The sequence below is a fragment of the Muntiacus reevesi genome, chromosome 3 (genome assembly GCF_963930625.1).
Source record: "Muntiacus reevesi chromosome 3, mMunRee1.1, whole genome shotgun sequence".
NCBI classification, from domain to species: domain Eukaryota; kingdom Metazoa; phylum Chordata; class Mammalia; order Artiodactyla; family Cervidae; genus Muntiacus; species Muntiacus reevesi.
The window spans coordinates 57,432,075-57,449,145 of NC_089251.1; the positions used below are offsets into that span (position 1 = coordinate 57,432,075).

A 17,071-nucleotide genomic window follows, 5' to 3' on the forward strand; every position below is an offset into this window, starting at 1 on the left:
TTGCAGTCCAAGGGACTCTCAAGAATCTTCTCCAACACCACAGTTCAAAAACATCAGTTCTTCAGCACTCAGCTTTCTTTATCCAACTCTCAGATCCATACATGACTACCAGAAAAACCATAGCTTTCAAGATACAGACCTTTTTCAGCAAAGTAATGTTTCTGCTTTTAAATATGCTATCTAGGTTGGTCAAAACTTTGCTTCCGAAAAGCAAGGGTCTTTTAATTTCATGGTTGCAGTCACCATCTGCAGTGATTTTGGAGCCCAAGAAAATAAAGTCTGTCACTGTTTCCATTGTTTCCCCACCTATGCACCATGAAGTAATGGGATCGGATGCCATGATCTTAGTTTTATGCTCAAAGTTTACCCAAAATTAAATGGGTAAGGAGCTTAGTGGGACCGACACAAGACCCTATCTGACTGGTTCTTGCTTTCCTTCCCCTCTAATCTCACCACCTTCTTAGGTCCCTTCCCCCCATCAACTCAAGGCTCCAGCCTCAATGCCCTATTTTCATTTCATCATTTGACCCCCACAGCCTTTGCTCTGCATGGAATGTTCCCTCTTCCCTCCCCCATTGAACTACCCACTCCCAATCTCAGACTAGCTTTTCTGTTTGATGCTCTCACAACACTTTTATCTCAGTTTGTACATTTTCAGGGGATTATCGATGAATGCCTTTACTGTCAGCTTCCAGGAGAGTAGAAAACATGAATGGTTTTGCTCAATGAATGGAATCTCATTTTGTTAATTCTTTTTTCACATACTGGTGAGACACCATAAAGAGATTTTTTTTCTTAACCTAACCTTTCTTTATCATAGAGCCAGGGTCAGGCTTCCCTAGTGGCATAGTAGATAAGAGTCCACCTACCAATGCAGGGAACATGAGTTGGGTCTCTAGTCAGGAAAGATTCCACATGCCTCAGAGCAACTAAGCCTGTGTGCCACAACTACTGAGCCCACACTCTAGAGCCAGCTGGTCGCAACTAATGAGCCCACATGCCACAATTATTGAAACATGAATGCCTAGAGCCTGCGCTCCACAAGAAAAGTCCCCGCTCCCTGCAACTAGAGAAAGCCCACATGTAAGTGGCAACAAAGACCCAATGCAACCAAAAATAGACCCAATGCAACTAGAAATCAAGAACCAGTTTTCATTTTTCCTTCCCATTCTCATAATGAACTCTCTGTGTGACCTTGGGACTTTGATACTTCCCCTCTGAGTGACTTCCTCTTTGATCAAGTAAGAGTTTAATTTAGATAGTGTCTGCAGTGCATCCTCCTCCAACATGTCTTTCTAGGTCCTTTGATAGGCTAATAAGACAAAGCAGAAAAAAGTCGACATCAACTAGGGCAAAGGAAAGGAAGAGGTCACACTAAGAGAAAGAGAGTCCCTCGTGGTTGAGTGAAATTCAGCTCTGGACTCTGAATCCTGTTTCTGCAATTTGGTAACCTCGAAGCCTTAGATAGACTGCTTCAAGACTCTGGACCTTGACTTCCTCTTCTGTAAATGTGATAAGAGTACTGACCTCATATCGCAGGATTAGAGGATTAAAGGAGATAATGTAGTATAACACCCAGAACATCAAAGATAAGGTTACCTGTTAGATCCTTTCCTCTTTCCCACTAACTGGACTTTAAAAGCAGATTATAGGAGTGGGAAGTGGGAGAGAGGCTCAAGAGGGAGGGAATGTACTTATACTTAGAGCTGATTCATGTTGATATGTGGCAGAAACCAACACAATACTGTAAAGTTATTATCCTCCAATTAAAAATAAATTTAAATTTTAAAAAAGCAGATTACAACTACATACGGCATCAGTTAAAACAAAAATCTCTGCATGTGATGGTTTCTGCACATTTTGTTTCTCTGAAGAGGCTTTTCACCTCTTAAAAAGAAATCACTGCATTCCCCAGTAATTCACAGAGAGGAGTTACGTTTCTCTCTTTGGTCAGACACCCTGTTACATCCCACTACTTGCAATGATTTTGAAGTTGGTCCCCAAGATGCATATAGATGTTTCCCGTCTTCATGGTACAAAGGTAAGAGCATCACTAAAGTCCCCAGCCAGACTCCACCAAGACTATGTACTCAAGTACACTCATCACCTTCACCCCTTTCTTGTATTTCAAAGCAAAAAGTGAGATTTCATTGGAGAAGAAGAGAGGGAAGTTATTTCAAACATTTCCTCTTTTATCTTTTTTTTTTAAAACAAAGAACCCCAGAATCACTGAATGATAGGCTGTTTAAAGCAGGAAAGACCTTGAAGAACAATTCATTTCAGCCCTGTCACTTGGCATTGGCGGTGATAAGAGATAAACACCTATCTATATGCAGTGAGAAGAGACGCTTGGGCTTGGAATCAGAGTTCGAGTGCTGCCCCTGCCGGTTTTGTGACTGTAGGTTGGTCACTTAACCTCTTCAAGAGTCCTCAGTTGTAAAAGGGCGTGGTGATCCATATCTCTCATAGGTAAAGTGGGGAGTCAGCGAGACTGCCTGGGTGAGAGCTCTTTGTGAACTACGTAAAGCAGTTTCCAAATGAAAAGCATCACCATGACTTTTTGGACCCACAGCCTTCAAGCTCGTAAAGTGTATCCACTCACCAACCAAAATACTACATCATCTATTCCACATACCTAATTTTGTGAATCATGAAAGAAAAAATACCGATGCCCAGCAAAATACCTGCCACAGAAGAAGTGAGCCATAAAATTTTTTAATGATGGAGGTAAGCAAGACTAAAGAAGGATTGTTGAGGTCTCCTCAGAATCAAGAAGTGGGTATAACATGAAACCACCCAAAGTCCCAGTCACAGGACAACTTCCAAACACTCTTGGGGTTCCATAGGTTTCTCTCTCTGTTTCTGAGAAAGAGGAGTTCTGATGCTGAGACTTACTCACAAGTCAAGTTTTGCTCACATTCACAGAAAAGCAGGTTCCCCAAAAAAAAGCAAGGACTTCTCACTCTTAGAGAGGTTTAGAACCTCACCCACATTTTTGTTCTTTCTTTGAAACTGGTTTCAAGGAAAGTCACGTTCTGGAAAAAGACTCCAACCTGAATTGGCTGACTAGAAAAAACGTTCAAACCCTCCTTGAGAAATTCAACAACCCCATTTGAGGAATTTTCTCCAACAGAGATGTGACATCGGCCAGGATGGGTGTTGCCACTGCCGGTACAACCAAGGGTATTTTCCTGGATTACCAAAGAGGTGGTATGTATTCCTCCCAGAAACTGGTTATCTTCAGGGTTTCAGTGGAGGCCTTCGCCTGAAAATGTTCTCCCTATCGAAGTCTCCAATTATTATTTTCATAAGAACGATATTTTCTTCAATGAACTAAAGTGTTACAGTGATGACTATACAGATTCCCAAGGAACAGAAGCCATCATTAGCGCTGTTATTATTTTTGTTTAGTCGCATCTCCATAGCAGCCCACGTTCACAGTGTGCTTTGCAATTGTTTCTTAGTAATAGTTCTCACAAGATCTGTAGGAGGCAAGAGGGGGTGATCGGGGTTAATATTTCTGTGTTGCCTGAAGGGAAGCACGTGCATGCGTGTGTGCTCAGTCATGTCCGACTCTCAGCGACCCCATGGACTGTAGCCTGCCAGGCTGTTCTGTCCATGAGACTTCCCAGGCAAGAATACTGAAGTGGGTTGCAATTTCCTTCTCCAGGAGATCTTTCCGACCAGGGATCAAGCCCACGTCTTCTTTACCATTAAGCCACCAGGGGAGCCCAAAGGGAAGCACAGATGCAGAGAATTGGCTGCCATCACTGTCCACAAAAGGATCCATCCTGAGATCCTCAAGCTGCACCCCAGTCTGGTCCTACATTTACTTTGCCTGCATCCAGGATTGGCTTCCCTGGTGACTTAGATAGTAAAGAATCCACCTGCAACTCAGAAGACCTAGGTTCAATCCCTGGGCTGGAAAGTTCCCCTGCAGGAGGGCATGGCAACCCACTCCAGTATTTTTGCCTGGAGAATCCTCATGGACAGAGGAGCCTGGTGGGCTACATTCCATGGGGTCACAAAGAGTCAGACAGAACTGAGTGCCTAAGCACAGCACAGCATCCAGGATACCATTTATTTCTGTGGCTCTTGTTTATAGCAATTATAACACCAGGTCTATGACCAGGAGGAACTGAACTGGGCTACAGAATCAGAACCAGAGACTTTGCACCTAGGACAGACCTTAATGATCACAAAACCAGCCTCATCATTTACAAGTAACAAAACCAAATAGCATACCTCACTCACACTTTACTTCTGGTTCTGAGCTTTTTTGCTTTTCAATAACACGTTGCACTTTGGTGCCTTGCCTTTCTCTCTTTACTTTTTTAAAAAATTCCTCCTTGACTCTCCCCATCCATTTCCTTTATTTAAAATTATGTGGCTTAAACTCCAACCAGGAAAATGGAAACATTTATCTGCTGAGTCTGGTGTTAGTGCCACCTGAACTGGGCCATCTTCAGGATACTGAAAAAGTCTTTAATGATAACAGCCAGGCAACACTGAATTAGTGTCATGTATGAGTCCCTCCTTCCTTTCTCCCAATCTTCTTTTTTTTGGCCATGCCACATGGCATGCATGATCTTAGTTCTCCAACCAGGGGTCAAACTCATGCCCCCTGCCGTGGAAGCATGGAGTCTTAAACCACTGGACAACCAGGGAAGTTCACCCAATCTCCATTCTTGAATCCAGCTATTCCCTGAGAATCCAGCTATCCTAATATACATTGGGTTTAACCTAGCGAAGACTAGACTTCTCTTTGGGCTCTGGTAGAAGGTAACTTCACTGTAACATGAGCCAGGGCGTAGAATTTTCTCATAAAGCTCTGTCACTTCTGTCTGAAACAGATTGACAGTATTCAGAGGAGTAAAAGGATTGACTTTTGTGGTTGACTGTTGATTTTCTGTCTTCTTCCTTGCCCTAACTGGGAGATGGTCTTCCCACCCTCAGAGTGATTTATGGCTACTCAAGCAAACCTCCCTCTTCAGAAAAGATGGGTTGGCTTCCCTCAGGAGCCACTCCTTAGCTGCCAGGGGCTGTCAAGTACCATCAATTCATATTCAGCCCCGGGGGTGCAACAAATGAATTAAGCTCCTAAGCACCCCTCTAACTCTAACCATCTACAGTTCTGCCTTGGGGAGTTTTCTCTCCCTACCCCACCAAATACTTTTAGAAACTTAAATTTCCTGCTCTTTTCCCCTTTTTCTAAGACCACATGTTTAAAATTGTTAAACATGCAAAAGCAAAAGCAATAAGTAAATGAATCAAGTCAGAAACTCCTGGAATCTCTAGGAATTTTTCCTGGAAACACTATATTCAAGTATATAATTTGTCATTATTTGGACCAGTATAGGTAGAATGAATTTACATACAAAACAGAATTCTTGTAAATTCCCAGTGACGCAATCGTGGCCACGCCCACTCCGGAGCAGACAAAAGGCGAGGTAGCCTGGCTCAGTTCAAGCCTCCACGCGAACACCAGGGAGCCAGTCATCTCATTGTTACTAGCTCGGTTCAGCAAAGGTATCGTCCTTATCACATCTTTGGCTCTTAAAATATTTTCCTCCTTGGCTGTGATCTCTCAAATTGCCTTCTCTGAAGCTTAAGCCTCTTCCTTCCTTTGCCGTCCCTCTCTGGTTTGGCGGGTGAGTTAGAATCATAGTCAGATTTCAGAAAATGATTCTCTCTCTGCTGGTGGGAAATTGAGCGACAGAGGAACTGATTTCCTGTGAAAGCATGAGATTACAGCCAAGTCTTCCTTTGGGGGTAGTCTCTGCTATCAAAAACTATTCAGAGAAAACTGGGAATTTCTAACTCTTTCTCTCTCTTGCAACTATATAAAAAATATTTCATGCTTGTTGGGGTTTTTTGGTTTTGGTTTTTTACTTATTCAAATTTTCAACAAATGCCTACCAAATGCAATGCATTGTGTTGGATGCCTAAGAGATACTGAAATTCTAACAGAAGTTTACAGTCTAGCAGAGGAGGTAAATACATATGCAGATCATTCAAAGGCAGTGAAAAGAAGAATGCTGAGTGTGAGCTCAGTCATTCACTAAGTGTCTTAGAAGCGCAGAAGGGAGGTGGTTCCCCTTGCAGGTGTCTTGTTCACACACTGGCCAGACTGACAGCTACTGGCGTTTTCTGTTGCAGAAGTGAAGATGGCCAAAGTCCCTGACCTCTTTGAAGACCTGAAGAACTGTTACAGGTAGGAAAGAGATTCTGTCTCTTGTGACTTAATGAGGGAAGCAAGGCACATTAGAATCCAGCTAGGAGGGATTTGCCAGGTAGTCCAGTGGCTAAGACTCGGTGCTCCCAGTGCAGGGGACCCAGGGTTCCATCCCTGATAAGGGAACTAGATCCCACATGCCGCAACTAAGACCTGGCTGAGCCAAGTAAATAAAATAGATATTTTTTAAAAAGAAAGAATTCAGCTAGGATTACAGTAACTAGCATGGGGCAAGACCAGCAGAGGCTGTAGAGATGTGTTCTACCTCTGAAGTCAGGGCAGGTTCAGAGAAGACTCAGGGAAATTAAGCATCCAGTAGGTAAATCAAGGTGAAATTTTTGACAGGGAGATGGCCATTTTAGAAAGATTACTTTTAAGGTCTCCTTAAAACTGACTCCTGGCAGTTCTCAACATCTACTTAGACCCAGCTTCAGTCAAGTTCACATGCCCTGCTACAGCAATGGATTGTCAGAAAGAGAAACCTTTCTTAGGAAAACTTGATCTCAGTCTGGAATGGGAAATGGCTTCACAGCAATTTGAGCATGTGAAACCTATGCAGTCAGTCTCATTCAGATGCAAGAGAAAGATAATAAATAAAAAGTTTAAATTGTAGAACACCTTAAACAGATGCAGTGTTCCACAGTACCTACACACTAACACAAAGTAGACGATGGAAATGTTGCCTGGATGTTTTGCAAAGTATAAATGATTAAATCTGTTTTAGTGAATACGTGAAAGCAAAGTGTAACAAACTATTTGATTCAAATTTAGATGAAGTGCTTCAAAAGGATTTCTCTCTTAAGTTTAAATTTTTTCCCTGAAATTCAATTACCACTCTTCAATCCATTAGCCAAGCCTCGTTTTGTGGTTTGTTTTGGTGAGGGAGGAGCTAGTTTAAAAAATTTTTAATTGAAGTATAGCTGACTTACAAAGTTGTGTTAGTTTCAGGTATACAGCGAAGTGATTCAGTTATATATGTACATATGTATTTCAGATTCTATTCCATTATTATAGTCCTTGTGCTATACAGTAAATTAGCCAAGCCTCATTTTTATCAATAGAATACAAGTAAAGTTCAAGGCCTGGCCTGATGATTACTAATTTCAGATTTTCGGGTACAAATTACTGTATGGATGTGTATGCATAGAGGGCCTTGATTTTCAAAGATGACAGTAATGGCTATATGTGTGTGTGTGTGTTAGTAACCAAAGCTAGTTTGGTTATTAAAATATGTTGCCCAGCGAATGTAGTGATATAACAAACAGAATTAAATTCTCATCATCTCGTTTAACAGTGAAAATGAAGACTACAGTTCTGAAATTGATCACCTCTCTCTGAATCAGGTAAGCAAATGACTAATTCTTAGGAGATTGCTCTCCTTACACAGTATTTTCTCTACTAGAACAGCAACAGCTTGAATCTTAGATGTGTTTGTTTTGCCTTCACTAGAAGTCTAGAGATATTCATTTCTTCATGATAAGTGAGGCCAGCTCCCTCTGTAGACTAAGAGCTGATGGCACCCTTCATCTCACTGGATTTTCCCAGAACAGAGCAGAACGAACCTGAAACTCCAAGAATGGAATCTCCTGGGTCAGCCTTCCAACAGAAGGTTGCTTATGCCCCCCGGGGCCAGCACCCTCGGGCTACTTCCCCAGGGGTCTTAAATGATATGTTGTGGACATCCTCTCTAACATCAGCTCCGGAGATTAGAGATAGCTTTCTAGGTCTAATAGTCCATGAAGCTAAGGTGGAGGAAGCAGGCCAACTGAAAGTAAAAAATCTGCAGTCATTCAGATGCTGTGTTATTTTGCTAAGAGACCACAAATAGACAGTATAGGTTCTGCTTTGTGTGTCTTCGATACTGACTCTAAAAGCTGTATCTAGAGGAGTATTCCTGAAATAGTTGAGCCTTGTCAATTACATGTTTAATCTTCTGGGGGGAACTAACTGGAAGACTTAAGTCAGTCACTAGCATCACTTGAAGACCTGTCTCATCACAACATCTTTTTTTTTTTTAACTGAAGTGTAGTTGATTTACAATACTGTGTCAGCTGCAGGAGTGGGGCACAATGATACATTTGTTTCTGATGATTTTCCAATATAGATTATTACAAGATACTGAATATAATTTCCTGTGGTATATAGTAAATCTTTGTTGCTTATCTATTTTATGTATAATAGTTTGAATTTACTAATCTCATATCCCTAATTCATCCCTCCCCACCTTCCCTCTCCCCTCTGGTAACCATTCAGTTTGTTTTCTATGTCTGTGAGTCTGTTGCTGATCTGTATATGGGTTCATTTGTTTGGGTTTTTTTTCAAGTTTTTTTTTAATAATTTTATTTATTTATGTTTGACTGTTCTGGGTCACTGCTGCGCGGGCTTTTTTCTAGTTGCGGCGGTGGTGGCGACTCTTTGTTGTGGTGCTCGGGCTTCTCAGTGCGGTGGCTTCTCTTGCGGCAGAGCCTGGGCTCTAGGGCACATGGGCTTCAATAGCTGTGGTGTGTGAGCTCAGTAACTGTGGTTCCCGTCACCAGCACACAGGCTCAACAGTTGTGGCTCGGGGCTTAATTGCGCCACAGGAAGTGGGAACTTCCCAAACTGCCTTGTTAGGGCGATTCTTTACCACTGAGCCGCCAGGGGCGCCATGTATTATGTTTTAGATTCCACATGTAAGTGATATCATACAGTATTTGTCTTTCTCTGACTTACTTCACTAAGTATAACAAGGTCTCATTTTCGAGTCTGAAGAGGGATGACAAAAAAACCTTGCCAAGATCACATCCTTTGAGAGAAATCCTAAAAGGAGAGGTGGGAGGAAAGGGGGAAAGGGGAGGGATACAGAGAAAAGGGGGAAGGAGAGTGGGGGGAGGGAAAGGCCGATGAAACGTGGGTCGCCAAGACCAAAGTGGCCATTCTTCTAAGACTGTTGAATAAAACTCCTACTGTAAGGGAATCTTGTTCACTGGCCGTGGACAGCCTCTCAGTTTCTATTTTCCTTCATTGTAGAAGTCCTTCTATGATGCAAGCTATGAGCCACTTCGTGGGGACCACATGAATAAGTTTATGTCCCTGGATACCTCGAAAACATCTAAGACATCCAAGCTTAGCTTCAAGGAGAATGTGGTGATGGTGGCAGCCAATGGGAAGATTCTGAAGAAGAGACGGTTGAGTTTAAATCAGTTCATCACCGATGATGACCTGGAAGCCATTGCCAATAATACAGAAGAAGGTAAGGGGTCAAACGCAATAATATCCTTGTTTTCTGTTTTCAAGAAAATGCAGACAGCAGAGTATAGGCGGAAATAAAACCTAAAATCAGAGTAACAAGAGGGAAACCACCCATTTGTCTGATAGTTATAAGAAATGAAAATTAATTTTTATCCTTCTGCAAAGGGAAGAGAGCAGTAGGTACTTAAGCTTAGCATATGTGCTCACAGGCTTACTCGGTGGCCGTATGATTAAGTCATGTGACTTCTAGCCTATTGGCAGAAAGTAATTATATACCATTAGTGAGTGACCACTTACAAGTTATGCTATTCCACATACTAGTTATGTCTTGGGCAAGTTACTTAACCTGTCTGAGCTTCAGTCTCCTCTACTGTAAATGGAGTTAATCCAAGCCCCTAATTGTTGTGAAGATTAAATGAGTCAACAATTGCTAGTTTCTGAACTAAAATAATGCCTGGCACATAGAAAATACCTAATAAGTGTTCGCTATTATTGTTATTATTACTTTTGCTAATACTACAAACACTACTAACTTATTAATGACTGCATTATCTGTAACCTTCACAAGAGCTCTGCATTCTCATTTTATATGTAAGGAAACTAAGCTCAGTGAGATAGTGACCTGCCCAAAATCTCACAGTGTGTAAGGGTAGAGCATCAAATCATATCAGTTCTACCTGACTATAGATGTCATGAGTTTTTTCCCATGCCTTTACTGTACAAGCCTTTTCGCGAACTATAAATCTAATATTTTTAAAGTAACAGTTGATCACACATGTTCACCTAGAAAATTAGAAAATATAAGAAAAAAAATTAAAATTACTTGTACTACCCCTCAGAGTTTACCACTGCCAGCACTATGTTACTTTCCTTACAGTCTTTTCCGTGTACATACACACAGACTAACAAACATGATCAACATTCCCAGGATCAACTGTGTGCAATTTAATATGCAGCTTTTTTCATTTATCAATACATAAAGGACATTTTAGAGCACCAGTTTTTCACCAATATATGTAATGTGACAATGACTGGCTATATCAATAAATCTTGATTTCTATCATCATTTATTTCCTCAGTGATAAAAGATTCCTGGAAGTAAAATTATTCAGAGCCATGAAAATTTGTAAAGCTTTGAAACATACCACTGTTCAGAAAGGTGGTAGATAGAAAAGAAAAAAAACTTTTTTAAAGCAAAAAGATGGCAGACATTTATAATGGCACCTCAGTGACATATAAAATTTTTAGTGGATTCTTTTGTCAGGGTGCACTGATCTGAAAATGTAGTTGGAGAATACGAGGAGTCTTCCCGGTTACTTACAAACCTCCAAACAACCAAAAAAGTTGTACATGTGATCTCTTTTAATAAAAAAACAACCAATTCCTGAAGAAAAGAATCAAAGTTTTTAGAGATAAGTAACCACAGGGGTAATCCTGGAATCAATTCCGCTGATGGGGTGATTTCACTTCTTTGTCAATTTCCTTACCTCCCTTGGGATATTCTTCAGGCGCCTTCAATAACTACTTTGTATGCTTGTATTAGAACAGATACATCATCAGTGTTTGTACTTGGACATTAATCTGAGCTTGTGATAATGGTTTTAGAAATCATCAGGCCCAGATCAGCACATTACAGCTTCCAGAGTAACGTGAAATACAACTTTATGAGAGTCATCCACGAGGAATGCATCCTGAACGACGCCCTCAATCAAAGTATAATTCGAGATATGTCAGGTCCATACCTCACGGCTGCTACATTAAATAATCTGGATGAAGCAGGTAAATGGACAAGTCTGTCATCTCCCCATCTTTAAAAAAAAAAAAAAATTGATTTTATTTATTTATTTATTTTTGGCTGTGCTGGGTCTTCATTGCTGCAAGAGCTTTTCTCCAGTTGTGGGGAGCAGGGCCTACTCTATAGCTGCAGTGCTCTGGCTTCTCATTATGGTAGCGTCTCTTGTTGGAGAGCATGGGGCCATGGGGGACTCAGTCTTCAGAAGTTGCAGCACAAGTGCTCAATAGTTGTGGTTTCCAGGCTCTCAAACAGTGGCTAAATAGTTGTCCACCACATGTGAGATCTTCCCGAACCAGGGATCAAACCCTTGTCTCTTACATTCACAGGTGGATTCTTTTACCATTGAGCCATCAGGGAAGCCCTCTCCTCAGCTTTTTATTTCTGCATTTCTTTTAAGCTTTCTGCTTTTAAAGAATAAACCTCTCTAGATTCCTGGCTTTGCACATGAAGCCCATCACCCCTGGTTTAAAAAAAAAAAAAAAAAAACTTCTGGACCCCTGGTTTAAAAAAAAACAAAAAACAAACTTCTGGGTTAGGCCAGGAAGTTCAGCCAATTTCAGTTAAATCTGAAAGCTTTAACAAGTGTTCTAGCTCTGAAAGAATGAGTGCAATAAAACGCTTTCCGAGGTTTTATCTCCCCTGGTTCTCTGAGACACTCTTATCCTCAGATTTTAAAAGTAAGGAAACTGAGTCTCAGAAATATATAATGACTTACCCAAATTTACTCAGAAGCCAATGAGGAACCTGTTGATCAAACTTCCTAATAACACCAAACTAGAACGAATCCTTATCTTTGATAGCATAATTGTGAGGCAAAGCACCCAATAATTTTAAAGAAAACAAAAAAAGAAACCAGGAAGATTTGCATGTGTTCTGAAGAATGAAATTTAGGATCCAAGAAATTTTGTTACACCGAGCCAGCTTCCATGTTGCACATATTTTTAGCTTAAGGACATGTCATCAGTAAACAAAATGATTTCCAGAGATCAAAAAAGGTTACTCGGTGCTAAGAAGCAGGGCTATTTCTAATTGGATATATTTCAGCTAACATGCTTTCTACTCTATGACATTCACAAATTATTTTGTGTTCTACAAAATAAATTGTTTTCCTACTTGATATTATTTCACACAATTTCCCCATATATGGACAGAGTATATGTTATTTGCCATTTTTAATGGTGCTAGGATATTCAGTCATGTTGCTGTGCAGTTGTCCAGGGTTTCCTCTAAATAATTCAGTTGCACATGTCTTTGTATAAATTATTTCTTTTTCTATGAGGGTATTTCTTTGGAGCATATTCCAAATGCTGGATTTCTAGGCATAAATAATGTTACAGCTCTTATTAAGCATTGTTCTCTAAGGAAAATTGAACTGCTTTTCACTATTCTTAGCAACATATGAATGTATCAGCTTCCCTAAATCTCCCCATTTTGCTCATGACTTCACAAATTCCAGGGTCTTATCCCATTAATATAATTATAAGAGATTCAGTAATATTCCACCCACAAGCATTCATTCAACATAGAAAATTCTAAAGTCATTAGGTATTTACTTTCCTAGTAAATATGGCAGACATTGTGAGGGATACAAAGATGTATCAATATAAATTCCATTTCTGAGCTTCAGGTACTTACATCATAGTTGGGGACATAACTACACACACGCACACACACACACACACATACATACACACACACACACACAGCATCTTCATAAACACTTGATTTTATACAAATACAATGGATTTACTTTCTTTTTTGGCTTTTCTCTTTGCCAGTGAAATTTGACATTGTTGCTTATGTATCAGAAGAGGATTCTCAGCTTCCTGTGACTCTAAGAATCTCAAAAACTCAACTGTTTGTGAGTGCTCAAAATGAAGACGAACCTGTCTTGCTAAAGGTCAGTTGTTACCAGTCTCCAATCTACCTTCATTTACAGCCCATGCATTTGTAGATGATCCCAAGAGGCAGACATCCCTAGCAGGATGACCCAGTTCTTTCCTTCCCACCACAGTTTCACCTGCCCACCTACCTTCCCGTCCTACTTCTGACCCACTATCCCCAGAGGCAGTTCTAGGCAGGATCTGTGAGACAGCAAGATAGAGCAAGATGGCAGTGGCAAAGCACATAAAAGGCAAATTGCCTTCTTCTTGCTCTTTTCCCTGCCTGATTCTTATTCACCTCCCATTCCTGGGCATCTGTTTATTCCATCACTCTTTGAGATTTACTGACACTTACCTGACCTACGTGACAGTAGGTGTTAGGACAATGGAGCCTGCCTCTAAGAAACTCAGTAAGCCACTGAGATCAGGGAGGATGAATCACCTGCCAAAGGGTGCAAAGCAAAAAAGCTGCGAGCCAAGCCCCAAGCCCTCCTGACTCCACCTCCTCCCTCTCTTCATTGGTGCCAGTTTTCTGTGTCATCCCAGCCTCCTCTCCACTACCAGCTTCCCATCCGAACATAAAGACATAAACACATGCCCACTACAGCCAAATGTTTCTCCACTGACTAGTAGGTGACTCTTATTCACTAAATGTATAATCCACCACCCAGTCCCTCCCCAACTAGGATTTATGTGGGTGCATGTATTTCTCTTCCTGGATCAAGTGAGATGAAAGTGATGTCTACGGAGTAGAGCAGTAGCTTCATTTGTGAATTCACTCAACAAACGCTGTTTATTGAGAGCCTTCAATTTTTCAAGCAGAGTGTCACCAACTCAGTAGACAGTAGTGAGCCAAAGCCTTATAGAACTCAATCTTTCGAGGGACATAGGCGGCAGACGAGCCAAATGACTAGCAAAAATGGCAAGATGCTGTAAAGCCAATGAACAGGATGCTGAGATAGAGAAAATAGGACCATACTGTTTAGACAGAGCTCCCTGTGAGATGAGAGCTGTCAATAGAAAGGAGTATACCATCAAAGGGGTGATGGGGCAAGAATTCCAAATAGAGGGGTCTGAGTGTACCTAGCTCTAGACCTTCAAGAGGTTACAGGTGAGTTTTAAAGATCAGAAAGCACACCCAAGGATCTGGAAGCTAGGGTACCCTGCAAAAGAGGAAAGATAAGTAGAGGAAAGGAATTCAAACTGAGAAGTGTCCTGTTTTTGCATATTTTTTCTAACTTGGAGAATAGAACAGAAAGCAGGCAATATAGTCCAATTAGGATGCTGTAATAACAGTTGGGGTGAGTGAGGAGAATTGTGAGACAAGTGGAAAGAAGGAGACAGAATCTGGTTATATTTTGGAGATTGAACCAACAGGAGGAAGAGGGGAAATTCCATTTACTGAGATGGGGGCGGCGGGAGGCGGGGGGAAACAGGAGAAAAATAAGTTTGGAAAATAAAATCCTTGTTGACATTGAAAAGCCCAGGGAAACCTCAAAAGGATGTTTAGTTCTTTTAGATTAAAAGAACAGAGAAGCATCTCAAGTTAGAATTTGAATTTTGTTTTTCCATCAAAGCACTTTCAGACTTTTCTCATACTCACAAGAGGAGTATGATCTAAAGAGGCTACAACTGTCAAAAAATTGTCTTGAAAGGATTCAACTGCTGATATGCCTGGGAAGTTGTGTGTGTGGGGGTGGGGTTCTTTTTACCTTCAATTGTTGACTTAAATACAGAGATAAACATGTCTGAATTCTAAATTACTTTCCCAAAGTATGCTTTGAACATTTAGAGGTCAAAAGGTTTTCAGGCCTTAGAGTCATTCGTGCTCAGATTTGATGCAGAATGCTTTATGCCCGTGTTGGAAGCAATGTTTCACCCTACCTGCCAGGATACAACAAGACACTAGTGTACTTGACAATCTTCATGATGAAATTGGATTTCTCTCCACTTAACTAAGGAATTAATTATTATGAATAGATGGGGCCATACATCTAATAGGCATGTAATGAACACTTTTGGAATGAACAAATGAATGAAGAACTTGTATCATCATGTTATGTAGTCATAGTCCTAAAGTGCTGTGTTTCGCACAAAGGCCAAATGCCAAAGGATTGAGGTCACTTCTTTTTTTAGCATCTTCTTGTTCTCTAATAGATCTTTGTTCTCTGTATCCTAGGAGATGCCTGAGACACCCAAAATCATCAAAGATGAGACCAATCTCCTCTTCTTCTGGGAAAAGCATGGCTCTATGGACTACTTCAAATCAGTTGCCCATCCAACGTTGTTTATTGCCACAAAGCAGGAAAAGCTGGTGCACATGGCAAGCGGGCCACCCTCGATCACTGATTTTCAGATATTGGAAAAATAGCCTTGATTGTGCACGCTACTTACTTGTAAAGTGGTGACCATCCGTATGTACTATGTACATGAAGGAGTCGAATCCTTCACTGTTAGTCACTTGCTGAGCATGTGCTGAGCCTTTGTAATTCTAAATGAATGTTTACTCTCTTTGTAAGAGAGAACACAAAGTCCAGTAGAACCAACACTAACATATAATGTTGCTTGTTATTTAAAGAACACCCTATACTTTGCAAACTACCAATCAATTTAATTATTATTCTGCACAATAATCTTGGGAAGACTGAGGCTACTATCTGTGGCTACAAAAGGTTCTTTCCACATTATAGATGAGTAAACTAAGGCATAAGAATATTAATACCCATGACAGCAGTTGAAATAAGCCATAGACACACAATTTCATTCCAACTGCTCAGCTTCTACTTTTAAGCCACTGATGGGCCCTTTATCAAATACTGTAAGTTTCTGGGGTCTCAGTTTGACCATCTTCAAAATCAAGGTAATGATGACTATAGTCCTCCTACCTCAATAGTATTTTATGCCAATGAGTTCATTTAAGTAAAACTTTTCTTGAAGCTGAGCCTCAAGAAGAATTCAAAGTATGAAATGTTGTTTTAAGTTATTATTTATATATGCATATATATTTATAACCATTATTTCTAAGATATTATTATTATTTCTAACATATTATTATATTTATGGCAATTATATTTATATTTATGGCAATCCTTGCAATCTCTGAGTATGACCAGTTATCTTCAATAATAGTAGACAGTGTTTTCCAGGCTGAGTGAGTTTGAGGTACTAATGCACTTTGGTTCAAGTTGTGCCTTTTCCATTGTCATGAACTTCTGCATTCCAGTACCTGGGAGCCCTGTGATTATGATAATAAATTTATATTAATTACTTTGTTTGTCTGAGATGGTAATTGGCCAAAATCTTTTACTCCTCTGCCTTTAAACTTGATTTGGCATTCTTGTGTTGTTCAGTTTCATCTGCTGTCGAATCCTACTAGCTAAAATGGGATGAACTTAACTTTGGCAACCATGAAACAAGCATTATCTAAACTTTTTATTCTGGAACATAAGCAATGTTCCTGCTAGGTTCCAAAAGTTGTGATCCAATCATAGTGTTACATTATCATCAACAATGAGAACTGACACATTATTATCAATCATAATTGAATAAAGCTTAAAAAAATAAATCTGGCACATTTTAACCATTAGTTTACTTCATGGTATAATTAGGAACAAATGATAAGAGTTCATAAAAATAACTATAATTAGTGTCATTTTACAAAATTAAACCCAGATTTTATGCTTTTTCTCTCCTCTTTGTTAGCTTCTCAGTATGCATAAATGGCATTAGGAATGATAATATTCCCTGGTTCATTTAAAACTTGTATTAAACACAGCATGTGTGTTCATGTGTTTATACAAATTCACACATTCAGAAACACATTAAAGACTAATGAATCCTTTTGGAAAGCATGCATACAAAGTATGTTGAGTTGGAAAAAGTTGAAATCAAGAGATCTTGGAATTAGATGTGGGAATTAACGGGGAA

General features: G+C 40.2%; 1 protein-coding gene across 1 annotated transcript; it reads left to right on the forward strand.

Moving 5' to 3' along the window:
• Positions 1-5,447: 5,447 nt before the first annotated feature.
• Positions 5,448-16,411, forward strand: IL1A (interleukin 1 alpha). The gene is made up of 7 exons (XM_065929180.1): positions 5,448-5,529; positions 6,160-6,214; positions 7,530-7,578; positions 9,245-9,467; positions 11,072-11,245; positions 13,040-13,161; positions 15,324-16,411. Exons 2-7 carry the CDS (start codon positions 6,168-6,170, stop codon positions 15,513-15,515), a joined length of 807 nt encoding a protein of 268 aa, XP_065785252.1. The 5' UTR covers positions 5,448-5,529; positions 6,160-6,167; the 3' UTR covers positions 15,516-16,411.
• Positions 16,412-17,071: the final 660 nt, after the last annotated feature.